Below are 15,727 nucleotides of genomic sequence, written 5' to 3' on the forward strand. Positions count from 1 at the left end.
TGAGATGCAGCTTTCGAGTCGAGATCAGAAAAGGAGATGGGTTAGACTAATTTTACGGTACTTGTTAGCACTCTAGATGAATGCTTTTCGCAAAATGCTAGTACCGCATGCGGTTAAGTTAGTGTTGTAACGGTCGAATGGCACTGGTTTAAATGCACTCACTAATCAGCATATCAAAAAATATCATCAAAAGGTACAGCGGGTTTATGGTTCTGTAATTCTCTAGTTTAACTTTTTTTTTCTATTTTCCTTTTCTAAAATTTTTAAATGATTACAAATATTTACTAACGAATAACTTCTTAAACCAGCAAGTTTTTAAATATAAACTTTGAGTCAGCGAGGGGACTAGGTCGCGTTTTGGCATTATATGTCATGGCCTGCGTTCGAAAAGTAAAATAGGACCGTCAGATAAATCCATTGTATTTATTGAAATAACCGTATGTATATTTCAAGGATATTTCGGGCATAAGTCACGACTTAAACTTATTATAGACAAAACTATCCATTTAACTTAGCTATAAATTACCAAATTGCCTTCTATATAGGTGCCTGCCCTAGTAATCGTGTAATTTTGTTTAATAATACTAAGTTCTTTCATTCATGAGGCCTTTAAGCAGTCCAAGTACCTCGTTTAGAGTAGATTGAAAATTTTCCGGCCTATTGGTATTGGTAACACTTAAAGCCGATGAGTGTATGCCCTCGTTCCAAGGGATGGAGTGTCCGTCCTTATTCTTCCAAGGTATGGAGTGTCCGTCTTTATTCTTCCAAGGTATGGAGTGTCTTCCCTCGTTCTTCCAAGGTATGGGCTTATTTTCGTTGCCATATAGTTCCTCCACCTTGAACTCAACTTCCTTTGGGCCAATACCATTTTTTAGCCTGGTAGCATTTGCCCAGCCCTTTAACGAGTTGTTGTCTTTGTTCCTAAACACCCCGTAGACTTCTCTATCAGGAATGCGATGTGAATTTGGACCCTGGTCCCGTGCAGCAACATATAATAATTTCACAATGCATGTCTCATCCTGTGGGCGGATTTGGAGGCGTTCCTTTCGATAGTCAACTTTATTGTTACTCCTTAGGTAGGCCCTTGATGCTTCAGCTCCAACATCCCTGAATCCCACTATCTTGCAAATTTTGCTGTCTGGCTCGCTCCGAACGATGAAACTATACTGAGGTACCTCCACACCTGAAGCTTTGAAATGGCACGATTTCATCGCGTACGCAATAATATCTTGCCCATCAAAGGTGGTCTTGCCAGGAATATAGCCCCTTTTTTTTACCCCGTTGCCAGGGATATGGTCTTCTTTCCTTCCTGCTCCGTCCCTCGATTTGCGTTTCGTACTCGTCTGCATGGGATAGTTGATGTAAAGTCCATCTTCTTCAACGGAAAACCGCGCTTCCCATTCTGGCGGATATTTGTATTTTGTAATTTCGAGGCGGAGAAACTCGTTAAATTTACGAACAGCAGAGGAAAGTTCTGTTATACCGCCGGTCCGTTGAGGCTCCCCTGCTTCTTTCTTGGTTGTATCAGCGTAGCGAGCGAATACTTCACCAACTGCATGGCAAATGGGATGGTACCCAATGATATTATCCTTAGGACCCCTACCCTTCGATGAATTCAGGGAGTTGATTTGTCTGTTAAAGCTATTAAGCCGCTGTATAATTCTCTGGTTCTGTGGGTTCTTGTAGAGGCATCTGATCCACATTGTAGCTTGCTTGTAAATACTCCCGACCTCTGGTATAGATTCACCCATCGGGACATCTTCATTTGGCGTGCCGGGGGCCCCTACCCACTTAGTGGGCATTATGTTTCCATCTTTATAAATAAATGTCGCTAGCCACGACTCCGGGAAGTAGAAATTTTCAACCCAGTCGTATATTAATGCGTCTAGGGACTGGAGGATATTATTTATTTGCGTCTCTGAAGACGGTCCAAACTTCTTTATCTCCCCTCTAAACCTGGCATAGGATGTCGGAAAAGTGATTGTAAATTTGTCTGAGCCAACTTTGTTTTCCTTGTTTAAAGCAGTGATATCCTTATTAATTGGGCGGAGAAGCTCTTCGGGCTTTAATTCGGAATTCTTGTAGATTTCCCAGATGATCGCGGTGGCGTTCTCATATAGAACCTGATATTCACGTTGTGGTCGTGGTGGTTTTTCGTTAAGGAAGACAGTCGGGAGCTTGATTATGCCATCACTATCTTCTTCATCTTCATCTTCATCTTCATCTTCATCTTCATCTTCGTCGTCAGAATACTCCACGTCCCCAGTTCTGTGATTATTCCGATAGCGCTCTGCCGATTTTTCTACTTTGTCGCGCGGTATACCCAAATTTTCCTGAGCCTTTTTGACACCTATAGTCAATTAATTAGCATAGATATATATTTCAGCTCATAGGTGGAACCGTCTTACGGTTAAATGCCTGATTTACTTCCTCCTTTGATTTTGTGCCCATAAACTTATCTGGATGGACGATCAAGTAAAACTCTTTCCTCTGCTCTTTAATCAATTTAGACGTGTACCAGTCGTCCAAGCCAAGTACCTCATTATCGGTTTTTGCGTTTAGGACACGGTCTACAGTTGCATCATGCTTTGCGGCCTTTTCCCTCCGCTCTTTATCGTCGTCGTCGATCGCCATCGGAATTCTCGTTCTAGAAAAGTGATCCAGCTGGGGAAGCATAGCTCATCACGGATAGCACAGAGGGGAGACCTTGACGTTATATATATCTTGAACCTAACATTCCTGGCTTTCCTCTTGTACGAAGTTATGGCTTAGTACTTTAACGCCAAATAGATACTCTTGTGACACCACTTATGCCCCACAGGCATTATTTAATTTGCCTCGTACCTAAAGTAAAATTTGCCGCGTACCGTGGTAAACAAGTTTATTGGCGAAAGGTAGACTGGACCAAACGTGTATGATTGGCTCACATATTAGTAAACTAACTATTTCTTTTAACCCTGTATCGGAGTAAATATGTTCTATTTCTAAGTAACGTACGACTCGCACGCAGATATCTAATGGATCTCATTACACATGGAGTCATTTCGTCACCAGCGGTCCTGAGCCATTGAGTTTTGATACTGCTAGTTATGGAAGCGCGATTTCTGTCAACAGCGCTGCCTCTTTATCCACACATACTGTATTATTAGTTCCTTTACATGTAAATATAACTACTTTGACCAAAGCCATGCCAGCCAAACTTTAATTAAGAAGTTCTCAATCTCTATGTATATTCGCTGTAAAGCAGTATTGTGTTATAACGGGGGATAGACTGCATTCCGTTGGACCATAGCTGACCCTTGATTTCCATTGGAAACCAGTCCTTTCGTCCGTTGGCCCAGTGGTTCCGACGCGTAGTGGTCAATTATCACTCGCCAGGAAATCCGGCTTTCAGATTTGCGTACCGACTATCCGGGAAGTTTAGCGCATTTGGCATATTCTCCAGGTTATATGCCCTGTTGCCTCGGATGAAATTGACATATGTCGCGATAAGGCTATCGTTAGCTCCCCCCTTATCCCCACTCGCCTCCCACCACATTGCCCCCCCCAGGCCTGATTCCACAATATACCGCGACTTCTCTACCACCATTGGCACCGTGTCATATGAAACCATCTGCCGCTGATCTACATCATAGCTCCAGGAAGCACCAAAATTTTTATCTGTATGCTCCCTAGCCCCTTGCCGTGGGAGCACCTTGTAATCCCATACCCCCACCTCCCAGCTGTATCCGTCTCCCCCGCCGGAGAATGGTGAACCTGGCCCGTTTGTGTTGGCGAACACTCGTCCATAAAGCGGCATGCCTAGTACTATCTTTGACGCCGGTACCTTGCCGGCACCAGTATAGTATTCTATAGCCGCACTAGACGAGAATGGCGTAGAGTTTCGGTTATCAGGCGCTGGCTTTATGTTCGCCTGATGGCCCGCCATTCTGGACCCTGGCCAGTTCCCCACATAGTCATACGCCATCAGATTGTAGAAGTCGAGGAGGGGGGTCATCTCGGAGAGTCTAAGTTTCTTGAACTTCTCGGGCCCTAGATGGAGTTGATATTAGTTACTGCAAGGTCTTATATGCTTGAATGATAGTTACCGGCCGAGACTGCCGCGGTAAGAAGAAACCGGCGACCAGCGCCTGCGCCGTCAAGGGCCTGTGGGATGTTAGGCCTGGGTATTGTGTGGGGGAGGGACGGGACACTTGCCTTTCTAACTGAACGGAGGAGTTCCACGAGGTCCTTCGCCTGGTTATCGTCTAATTCCTATTATTAGCATCGACTGCGAAGAGGGGCAGATGGAAGGGTACCCTCGGGATATTCCCAATCGATATCGACACCTGGAAAATTAGTCATATATGATAAAGCAGGTTTGGGCGGGAAATAATACCATCAAAACCTAGATCTAGGACCAGCCTGGTCACTGTTTCTGCAAAAGTAGACCTTCCTACTTCTGAGCTGGCCGGGTGTGCAAAGTTATGGGAGTCGGCCCACCCTCCGACAGAGAGGAGAACCTTTAGGTTACGGTTCCTCTTCTTAATGAGAAATAGCTGTTTGACGCACCCATAGACATTATTTTCCCCTTCTTCCTGCGGATCGCCTGGAAAATGCTTTTCAATATCGGCCCAGCTGTCCTTGAGGCTCCTAGTAACAGGTTAACGGCTGCCAACGGGTATGAATAGCTTCTACTTACACTTCCCCGCTTCTTGCGTCAATTCCCGCGAATGCGTAGAGAACATGAGTTAGTTTATCAGCCGGAAGATTCTGTGGTGTATAGTTACGGGCATAGATTGCCTATTAAAGTCGGATTAGTAAAAAACTATACATTTAGGAGCGAGAAATACCCAGTCAACGAAGTAGACGACAGAGCGGAGGCCATCGGATATTTCTACACTGCTTGTTGGCTGCATGCTATCACACACGGAGTTTGTTGGCGTTGGATTATCGCTTAGCTCCGTAGAGATGGCTCCCGATACAAGTAATAGTGTGAGATAATATAAAGCAAATATGGAAGTGCTGTAGTGCGTGAGGCCTCGGGGCGGGGCCCTTAGCCGTCTAGAGTTAGAGTCCATCGCCAAATTTACGCCTACTTAAAAATCAGAACGAGAGTACCTAGATTTATAAGTGTGCTCCTCAACTAATATATTGCTACCTTCAAGTATTGTTGCCTTTTGGCTCCACAAATGCTTGGTGAATGGCTCACACTATACGGCTTAACAGCCCCAAACATATTCTTTTTCCGTCTCATACACAAGATTACTTCCCCAGACCCTTATCACGTGCGTGAGGTAACCTATATGTGGACCGTACGGAGTACTCGCTCGGGGAGCGCAAAGCTTATGGAACAAGGGGGAGATTAACTTTCGGAATTGAGCACGCGATTAAACGAAGGATGGGGGCTGGTATCGATAACTAGCGTAGTTAGCAGGTAACTGGTTGGTCACAAACTTTTGATTTTGGAATAAGATTGGCTAACTCTAAGGTTGAGAGCCATAACCCACATGCATTCACCGATATGTAACGAGTTCGTTGAATATAGAGTTCAGCACAGCCAACTCCATTGATCTATATTGTATATTTACAAGTTATACGGAGTACTTATAAACCAATATACCGCCGCCTCTGACTAAACTGCTCTATCGCTCTGCTCATCGATATCCGCCCATTCAAACGCTTGGAGAAATTTAGGGGAATCTAACTCTAAGCGAGAGATACTCTCGTCAGTCCAAAGCTCTATTTGAAAGACCTTGGAGGTGACCTTGCGATAAATAAACATGTCGCTGAAATCCTTAGGGAGCTGTGGCCTGAAGTACGGCCTAACGAAATCGAAAATATTCTTTAGCTCCTTACTCTCAGAGGCCTTGAGATCTCGATATTCATTACACCCAATAGTTTTCTCGTTCGGGAATATATTCACGTCGCGCGGGAGGAAGAAAAGCACGCCCACGTTTCCGATATCCTTCACAATCTGCGACCACTCACGACCCTGGTGATACCATTTTTTTATTTTGTCTTCAACATCTTCACGCAGGGTCTCTGGAAGATTTTTATGTATCTTGTCTACTAATGCGGATCTAGCGTCCGTGATCGCACCCCTCTTCTGAAGGCTAGAAGCTGAATTGGTGATCTCATCATAGATATACCAGCTGATTAGTCGCAAGCTTATAGTTGACGACTCCTTGTTTCCAGTATGCCAGACGCCTGAACTGTAGATACCATGGATATCATTGGTAAAGGCCGATCGCCGTTGCGACTGTGATCTTAGATGTGCCACATTATGCTTTAGCCCTATAAACACGTCTTGGGAGGCAATGTTGATGACTAGCTGTAATAGCCGACTAGCGCGCTCTAGTTTGTCAAGGGTAGTGCCGCTCAGACATAACCGAGAGAGCCTGCACCACTCTTTGTGTAAGTTGGCCGTCGATCCGTACGGCTTGGGAAGCGTTTTCCAGGTAGAGGCAATCAACTTTTCCCTGGTAGAATGGGACGGAGTCTCGGGTAACTCGTCATTGCTAGACGCTGAATGACATGAGTTGAATTTCCGTTTTGCGCTGTTATAACCATGACCGCCAATAGCTCTGCGTAGCGCCTGCTTCTGGCGGTAGCTCCTGATATCTTCTAGAATCTCTGAGGCAAGTATAAATCGATAATCCTCGGGGAGGGGCTCAGCCTCATCTCGACCCGCAGCCAAGAGCCGCATGAGCCACAGCATAGGGGCACCGCAATCGCCGCCACCATCCTGCCACTGGTAGCTAGGGTGTTTAAACTTCCACGCAGGCACTTGCAGGCCCTGAGACACTCGCAAGGATGCGAGGATAGACGTGACCTTTATGCAATAGTCACAGTCTTTCTCTGAAGGCGAGCGATCACTATCTCCCGAGTTTGGGGAGATATAGTGGGTGATGCAGCCATCTGCGAAAACAACATAGATTAGTGACCAGTGCTCAGCGTGACAGTAAGGTGCCAGGGCGGCGGCTGAGTGCTTAATATGTTGCGGTGTGTATAGCAGTGTGTCATCGGAGCACCAGCTGCTATCCAATGCCAATATACCCTTAGTCTGTGATAGTTTCTTGCTGGAATAGTTAACGAGAGCACTCGTTACCCGCTCCGCCAGCTGGAAGCACTGTAGATAGTCCGAAAGGTCTTGGCGGGTAATCAGACCCCAGTCGAGATTATATTGTGATGTGGGTGGGATGCCCTCGATCGCCTTGGATAGTCCCACCATGTCCGTGTAGTAGGGAAGTTCAATATCCTGGGCGGGAGAGCCCAGAGAGCTTTGGGGCAGTGTATAATTAGAGGCCGTGGGTCCTTCACAGGGGCTAGCGCTGGGTTGTTGGTCCCTAGTTTCCGGGGGATCAAAGTCTTCGTGGGAACCGATGCCAGGGTTCTCCGCCGTGTCAGCCAACAGTCCGCCTCGCTGACCAGACGATGGCGGTGTGGCCATTGGATATTGCGGGTAAAAGAGAGGGATGAAACTACTCCCTAGTGTCCCGGCGGTTATGGGATCACTGGGCTCTTGGTCCAATCCCGGCGGCAACACCTCATTCATTAGGTTCCACACATCTAAACCGAACGCTCCGTCGTCCGGGCCGCCCATGCTAGCGAAGGGTTCGCTTGCGTCTAGGTTGTTAAGCTGCCCAGGCGTTATATCCATAACGTCACCAGCTTCTAGCGCGCTGTCGCCTTCTGGTCCATCCGCCGTCCCTGTGGATGTGTTGCCACTAGCAAGGAGACTGCTGGTGTCTATACCGGCAAGCTGCCCGGGCTCTAGCGCCCTGTAGAGCTCTGAGTCATCCATCGTATCCGTGGCTTCGATATCGAAGATATTTGGATATTGCGGCAATCGCCCGCTGATTGTATCCAATGGGTCCACCAGAGCTGGTTGGGTTACGTCGATAACCCCTTCAGCACTGCCGTTGCTATTATCGTTATCACTGCTTGGGGATTCCGAGTCGTCATCTGACGTGCTACCACCGTCTGTAACTTGGGTTTCAATGGTGTCCGGATTGGCATGTATTGGGTATGAATGGCTGCTATTAGCCCTATGGGAGCTGCTTCCTGTCGCGAGTCGACCTAATTAGTAGACATTATCACCCTTCAAGTGCCACCCACCCGCGTGGAAAGTACCTGACTTCAACTCCTCTAGGCGCGAGTTTATGTAGCTAACCAAGGATTCTGGTGATGTAGCCATATCCATAGTACCCACCTCTTCCTGTAGGATGAGGCGACGTAGCTCGCGTAAAAGAGGCAACTAACAGCGAGTCAACCTGTGTCTAGAAGAAAAAGGGGTAGGAAAGCGGGTAGCGTACGACAACATCATCCTTGGTTAATGGGAACTGGTTGAGCTCTTGAAGATATTTTTTCTATCTCGGATTAGTATGTAGCTAGATAGAACTATAAGGTACTTACCGTGGCGTTCCAGAGCCGAACTCTCTTCGTAATTGTCGCCATATTTCTTGGTAACTTAACATATCTTTATCAGAGATAGGGGTATCCGTGATTAATGAACTTGCTCGACTTAGGGCGTAATTCTGCGACCCAAGTCGGTCACCTCCATCAGAGCTCCTGGGTCCTGAATATCCATTACTAATATCCGCGTAGAACACCTGGCCCCAAGATAAATGTATATCACCAACTTTGTGCAACCATAGGCTCGGGAAAACACAGGCAAACAGAAAACCAGACTGTCGGGTACGGACGTAACATGCCACAACGTTGGTTTAGATGGTTATCCTTTTTCGGCCCTCAACGTCAAGGCATACTAGTTAATACATACTAGTATAGTACTTTCCGCTTCCTATTTCGAGAAATTTTCCATCTCGAGACGAGAGAAACGAAAGAGTGTCTGAGAGAGCAAGCCAACTCTTGCAACACGCTGTAGTCGTAGCCCCGCATAACTGGATGGGACACTCACTAATAAGTTAAATAGTGGTTGAATAAAAGATAAAAAACATCCCGTGCATATAAACAAGGGAGTCGGGTATCCACGGAGTTATCTGTGCCCCAATCACGGAGGCGCCGTTGAGAGCCAACTTTAAAGCTTGGGTATTGGTGATAGGGTTGAAAAGCCACGATACAGCTAGTACCTGTGCTAAACACTTCTCGGTGGCCTCGTCGCAAGCTGGAAACGGGCGGCTGGGTAAACCTTGCCGGGTTCCTGCCTCGGAGGTATGGACCCACCGGCGGACTTCGCTAAACGCCGTCCACGTAGTTTGCATGTGATCTAGCAACAAGTGTTCTTCTTCTTACATGTGAAATTTATTTCCTAAGCCCTAACCATGTGAATGAGCTAGGCTATATATGGACACAACCCAAGCTTACGGGACGCCTGGCTACTTTTTAGGTTCATGGGATGCGTAACGATCTATATAGCTATGTTGGAGAGGAGATTTCGGGCGCGACTATATAAATTCGACATAGATATCCGAATAACTCTTCAAAATCTCGGAAACCACAACCATCCCATAATCAAGCCAAAAAAAAATCAGACAATATGGTACAGGGTAGGATGACGGCCTCACCGATGCACTTTTCGCCCCTGTTGCCTGCCCCAGCACGGACCAAACCCCCGGAGTCTCTGCCAGCTATATCTGTTCGCTGTACCCCTTCTATATCTCTCTCCTTATCGGACGCTACAGTAGCTAACTTTAGTCTAGGCATTTGCTGAGCCCAACGAGTTACATCATGTGAAGACCGAAAACAACCAACTACGTCACCAGAACTATCAGCTTCACCAGGACCTAAATTCCACGAAAAATGAGCTTCGCGAGTCCTATCGGAAAGCAAACCAACTTCAAAGTGCAAACGCCGGCCTTTATCAGAACCTGACGTCGAAAGAGTCTGCCTTAAATGCCGAGGTGCAGAAACGGTTGGGAGCAGAAAATGCCTTCCGCGAGGCCCATGATCGTTTGCGACGACTAGATGACATTGTTGACCTACGAGTCTTTGGAGACGCACCCGCCGGCGAAGCAGGAGACAGAAAAATGGCATTGCGCGACGTGGATAAAAAGCTTTGTGCCATAGAGCAGGTTATTCTGGAGATGGCACGGGAGGTAAAGACTATTGGTGTACGTCTTGAGAATGTAACACAAAAGTCAAACGGCGTGCGTGATGAGTACTGAAATATATCGGAGGCGAATGGCAATGGGTGTCAATCAATTGGCAGCTCACCATTACATTGTAGAATAGAATAAGTATACTGTAGCTATATACAGTACGTTGCAAATTGGCTTTCCTTACTCAGTTGCGAAATTGGCTTACCCCATAAGTACTCTGTTCCTTTTTCTCGCGTCGATGCCAAGCATTGCGGGTACAGGGAATAGTTAAATTATACTCCGTATTCTCCGACATATTTTACTGTTTCAGAAAAAGTATCATTGTTGTTACTCTTCCATAAAAATGCATGCTAGCTATATACTAGTATATCTTGGCATTACAAGCCTGAGAAACAAAGAGACTACTGTATGTGTTCTACACTCGGTCGTAAACTACTCGCTCTGTGTGTTTCATTTGCCCTGATCTCTTTCCTGGGGGATATGCAGGCTATAATAATGGTCAATAATGAAGCATAAGTATAGCATACTCATCCATATTTACTTTCTCTGGCCGTATTTATACATAAAAGTACTAGATAAAATAGCCCAGCTCATTTGTGTAGGTATGGAGATTTTGAGTACTACCAGGAAAGGCCGTCTTCACTTTCTGTAGCGCTCTCGCTTGTATACTCCCTTGTATACTCCAGGCTCCCTGTATCTTCATACTCCTCTTGACATTCACATGTCGCGATCTGACTTATCTCGTACTTGAGACTATAGTATTGCACTCTGATTTCTTCCATCTCGGTCTTTAGCTTCCGGCATTCTTCTTGCAACGCTATAGCGGAAGTCTTAAGGCCAGCTAGGTCCGCACTACTAATAATCACTGGGCTTTCAGTAGTAGGGTACGCGAGGCAGAGTGCTTTAGTCAGTAGCCGAATCTGCCTCTTCTGCTTGCACTCCACATCGCACGAAGTACAGTTCTAAGGCAGTTAGCTCAATCTGTAGAGTATTACTGTATTAGGTATGAGGTGCTCTTACTTCTTCCGAACTAGACATGAGAAAGAGTAGAGAGAGTAAAGCCCTTGTGAGTCTAAAACCAGTGTTCATGGAATAGAAATTTGGGCAACTACCCATTCAAAAGTTTTAACAGACAGCCTTTATATAAAGGCTGTCCTTTTGATCTACAGTTGAGCTTGGAATCGGCTTCCATATTCACAGTACACGAGCTGATTTTCTCGACTCTAATTCCCCAATCAGATATAACCAGCTAAATTATACTAAAAGTAAATGGTGCTATGTAAGAGCTGCCATCGCAGAGAATTACTCAAGTTCTATAAGTAATTCTGAGATACGAGATATTTGATTGATTTGATTGGTCAGGTGGGTCTGGAGCAATCTATGAGATTTCAATCTATCAAGCACTGATCATCTAAATACACGATATTGAGCTCCTATTTATGTTCCTCATACGGCCATGTATCTTGCCATCGCGGAGATGCCAGCTACAGCTGAAACAGGCGTTAAAACGCCGGGCGTAGCATTTGTTCGATGATGGAGAGCTGACACTGATATTTAATGAAACGGCGTAGTTGACTAACGTGTTTCGTACGATAAGGCAGTATTACACCGAATCTCCGTTCAACAGTAATTTCTCAAGTGAGGTTTACATAATGTGGCCCCAGGCCAGGGCTCTCTTGGCCAACTTGGAGTAGGGTTGTGATGTTGCCTTGGCTCCTAGCCTTGGCTCTCCTGAGTTAGCTAACTTGAAGTGAGGCTTACATAATGTGGCCCCAGGCCAGGGCTCTCTTGGCCAACTTGGAGTAGGGTTGTGACGTTGCCTTGGCTCCTAACCTTGGCTCTCCTGAGTTAGCTAACTTGAAGTGAGGCTTACATAATGTGGCCCCAGGCCAGGGCTCTCTTGGCCAACTTGGAGTAGGGTTGTGACGTTGCCTTGGCTCCTAGCCTTGGCTCTCCTGAGTTAGCTAACTTGAAGTGAGGCTTACATAATGTGGCCCCAGGCCAGGGCTCTCTTGGCCAACTTGGAGTAGGGTTGTGACGTTGCCTTGGCTCCTAGCCTTGGCTCTCCTGAGTTAGCTAACTTGAAGTGAGGCTTACATAATGTGGCCCCAGGCCAGGGCTCTCTTGGCCAACTTGGAGTAGGGTTGTGACGTTGCCTTGGCTTCTAGCCTTAGCTCTCTCGAGTTACCCCTGCCTGTCACCCACACGTTTTAGTCCAAACAGTATCTAATAAATAATGTCGGATATTGCATTACGTGACCTTATACGCCCCCCTGGCATATCCACTTATACACGGCTCATGTAGGGTTAGCCCTTTCCCACACACATATATAGAGGTCCAAAATGGCCTGTAGACCTAGATATCATCATCATTCATCTCTTTACGCCCATTTTGAGCTCCTGATCGTAGCGTTCTGGGTTATACGGTATTTCGTTGCTGTTCCGCTGTGTTTCGTGGAGACGCCACGCTATCCCCTGATTGGTCGCCTCTGAGAAATAACCTGAGTTGCGGCCGCTTATTAATTCAGTTTACGCTAGCGGATGTCAAGCCACCTTCTATAACCAACTTGGAGCGTCTTCTCTGAGTATCTAGGAGTAATACTTCGCTAACTTTCATGACTACGTATCTCTTACTACTGGAGCTTGCTCTACACTTCTAGCAGAGCTTGGCATGAAGGTTTGAAAAATAACGTATCTAGATGATATAGAAGGGTATCTCGGACATGACTGTACTGTACTAGATCGGCCAAGTATAACCTTTAAAACAACTACGTAACGAAGGTGGAATGCTTGTGCGATTTTGCAACATATATCTAATTAGTACTCTCTTATATATTCAGATGTCAGCTTATTCCTGGATTTATTAGTTGAACTACCATTGTTTCATGTTTATTCTTTTCCGGCATTTACAAAGAGGTTGGAAACTAAGCGGAAATGTTCTAACGAACGTCGCGGATGGAGAATCCTGTGACTAGCCGCCCTGGCACGCCAGACGAGCTTGATAGCCTTATCGAGGAGAATGGGGGGACGTCTTCCGCGCTAGAGCTCCGTTCAGACAAAATCCAGGGGGCCAAGAGAGACGGCCGAAGTAGGACAGTACTGCAGGGCAAAGCGAGACATGCCCAAGCGAACTCTCTGCAGCTTGAAAATGAGTATTTGCACAGGCGAGTGGTCGCCATAACTCGGGAGACCTCATCGTTGAGGGCAGAGATTGCCTATCTACGTGGGCACCGAAGGATCGCTGTGAAATTAATCGCCAGAAACACACACTCTGTTCTTTCCTACAAAGCCTGTTCCCGGAATATTGGACCTATGCTGAGCGAAGTTTGTGGCCTCTTTGATACTCTACACAATGCGCCATCGTTATATACTAGATCCAAAGAGGATGAGGCACTTCTGTTTCGTCAGCTTAGCGAAGCCCTTGCCGCCTGCCACCAGTCTTTGAACGATACAGATCGGTTCGCGGAGGAGATTCAGGGGACTTCAGAAGCCTTTATGAACGATACCCGCGTGCTTGAGCAGGACTGGCTGAAATGTATTGAGAATAAAATTTAGCAGCATTTGGCCTTATTTATTACAGTCGCACCAAATATCTCCTTCCCACGTTTTTCATTTGTTCTCAAACCAAGCGCATAACTATATGTGAGCTAAGCTATATGTAGATAATAGCTCCGAGTAGGCGTTTGTTGGATACGTATTGGTGGGTAAATAGGCCTTGGCGTTAGGTCTTGGTAGTCGATATGTATGACATCGCTGGCATGGAAGGGGATTTTGGGCGTAGCTGTATAGTAAGTGACGAGGCTCCAAATTCGTCTGTATGTAATTGTTCACTGTAGGTAGACATAAGGATAGGTACAGTAGTTGTAGCCTGCATATCCCCGAGGGGAGAGGTCAGGGTAAATGAGACACACACACACACACACACACACACACACACACACAGCTGTATAGTAAGCAGGTTGTGGCTTGCGAAATAAGATTGTACTAACTGTTTCAGATTCTAATACCAAAATCTATTAATCTGTATTTGGTTACTGCGGCAATAAACGTATTAACTAGTTTTTTTTCGAAGATTGAGTTCCTGGTTATCTATACAGTAGCTCATTCATGTGGTTAGAGTTGGGAAATGATTATTAGATTTCGTGTGTGACTGGGGTTTGTTCCACAAATTCGGCTGCCTTTATATTACTCTCCCTTTTTCCTCAAGTATAGAAGAATTTACTAAATATCCACTAACCAAGCGAAGTTTTATCGGGAAATTATGGGTAATCCACGAAGAACAAACCAGAAAAATCGACTCACAGTATTTCCAACGCCGCCTGTAAGGCAAGCGAAGAACTCAATCACACGTGCGGCACCAAAAAATCCGAGCATACCTCAGTTCTTCGAAGATATATGGATACACTATGGGTACGAAGCGCAATTGCGCGCAGGCGGGATCTTGGCTTCCGCCAATAAGCCGTCCCAGGCAATGGTGTTTATCCAGGAGTTACACGGCCCCAAAGAGACAATGGCCCAGCTTAAGCCTCTCGAGCACCGGAATATTGTCCGGCTCTATTGTGCGTACTGGGCGTCCGGTTCAATTTATCTAGTGAGCGAGCCAAGCGTCATATCGCTGCGCCAGATCATGATGTTTAGGCCATCTTGGGGACTTGAGGAGACGGCTGCGCTTAGTAGGGGTGTACTAGATGGTCTTATGTTTGTCCACAATTCTCTTGAAATAGCACACGGATCGCTCTCAACTGATAATATCATGCTTACATGGGAAGGGGGAGTGAAGCTAGGTAAGCATTTTTGCTTGATGCACCAGACGACTTGCTAACTTGTACTACCCCAGCAAATATAGGCAGCAGTATTATTGACGGAAAGGGCCGAGAGCATAGTAGCGGTGATCTCCGCTCTCTTGCCCGTATCATACAGAATATCACGGAACCTGCCTCCCTTCTTGACGAGGAACCAAGACTTGCTTTAAAGCATCCCACTGGCACGGATTTGGACGACTTCTTTGCCCAGCTTTTGACTGTGAAGCACGTGTCAGATATTATCGAGGTTAGTTGTCCCGCATTTAAATTCTGTCTATATACCAACAAATATATAGCACAACTTCGTTAAGCAAGCGCAAGGGTCAGACGGGCTCACCCGCTGTGTCTGGAAGTGGTGGGCGGCAATGTGTTATTAACGCCTTGTTGCATCGAGCTCTCGACCTCCACAATGTGTACCTCGCTGCCTTTGAAAGCAAGACTGGCTGTTATTCTTGGAAACATTGTTATAGGAGTTATACTGATTGGCCTTGTCGTCGCGTTTATTTCCTATACCGTTAGCAGAAAGAGAATACAATCTCGAGTACGGCCTCCAGATGTCGCTCACGGTAATACCTTCCGCTCTCGCTTCTCTAGTTGGTATACCGCGTAGCCACCCTGTACGTAACCTCATCCCATAAGTAACGTTATTTGGGTACATTTATTATAGAGCCTTATGGCCTCCTGTGGGCCATTTAGTGAGGTAGAAGAACGTTATTTACCTCAATAAACTGCTGCGGACAAAAGTACGGGCGAAAATACTTGGAGGATAAGCCGATTTTTGCAGCACACTGTAATAACTATATAGTTTATAGGATTGAATGGTTATTAAGCGAGCCAAGGTTTTGAACTCCGGTTTATTATTGGTGGGACACGCCTCTCATC

General features: G+C 46.1%; 5 protein-coding genes across 5 annotated transcripts; 2 read left to right on the top strand and 3 right to left on the bottom strand.

The window, feature by feature from the left end:
- Positions 1-584: 584 nt before the first annotated feature.
- On the bottom strand, positions 585-2,634 carry GIQ15_03611 (uncharacterized protein; the record flags this gene model as incomplete). The annotated part of the gene is made up of 2 exons (XM_033551028.1): positions 585-2,350; positions 2,409-2,634. The coding sequence occupies 2 exons, from the start codon at positions 2,632-2,634 to the stop codon at positions 585-587; spliced, it is 1,992 nt and encodes a 663-aa protein (XP_033408189.1).
- Positions 2,635-3,367: 733 nt separating this feature from the next.
- Positions 3,368-4,898, bottom strand: GIQ15_03612 (endochitinase 1; the record flags this gene model as incomplete). The annotated part of the gene is made up of 6 exons (XM_033551029.1): positions 3,368-4,032; positions 4,089-4,247; positions 4,299-4,328; positions 4,379-4,632; positions 4,682-4,782; positions 4,833-4,898. The coding sequence occupies 6 exons, from the start codon at positions 4,896-4,898 to the stop codon at positions 3,368-3,370; spliced, it is 1,275 nt and encodes a 424-aa protein (XP_033408190.1).
- A 716-nt stretch (positions 4,899-5,614) lies between these two features.
- GIQ15_03613 (uncharacterized protein) lies at positions 5,615-8,439 on the bottom strand (the record flags this gene model as incomplete). The annotated part of the gene is made up of 4 exons (XM_033551030.1): positions 5,615-8,061; positions 8,116-8,239; positions 8,298-8,351; positions 8,398-8,439. The coding sequence occupies 4 exons, from the start codon at positions 8,437-8,439 to the stop codon at positions 5,615-5,617; spliced, it is 2,667 nt and encodes an 888-aa protein (XP_033408191.1).
- A 1,042-nt stretch (positions 8,440-9,481) lies between these two features.
- Positions 9,482-10,109, top strand: GIQ15_03614 (uncharacterized protein; the record flags this gene model as incomplete). The annotated part of the gene is made up of 2 exons (XM_033551031.1): positions 9,482-9,484; positions 9,645-10,109. The coding sequence occupies 2 exons, from the start codon at positions 9,482-9,484 to the stop codon at positions 10,107-10,109; spliced, it is 468 nt and encodes a 155-aa protein (XP_033408192.1).
- Positions 10,110-14,514: 4,405 nt separating this feature from the next.
- On the top strand, positions 14,515-15,222 carry GIQ15_03615 (uncharacterized protein; the record flags this gene model as incomplete). The annotated part of the gene is made up of 3 exons (XM_033551032.1): positions 14,515-14,827; positions 14,881-15,092; positions 15,142-15,222. The coding sequence occupies 3 exons, from the start codon at positions 14,515-14,517 to the stop codon at positions 15,220-15,222; spliced, it is 606 nt and encodes a 201-aa protein (XP_033408193.1).
- Positions 15,223-15,727: the final 505 nt, after the last annotated feature.

This window comes from Arthroderma uncinatum, assembly GCF_011692745.1.
Source record: "Arthroderma uncinatum strain CBS 119779 chromosome Unknown scaffold2, whole genome shotgun sequence".
NCBI classification, from domain to species: Eukaryota; Fungi; Ascomycota; class Eurotiomycetes; order Onygenales; family Arthrodermataceae; genus Arthroderma; species Arthroderma uncinatum.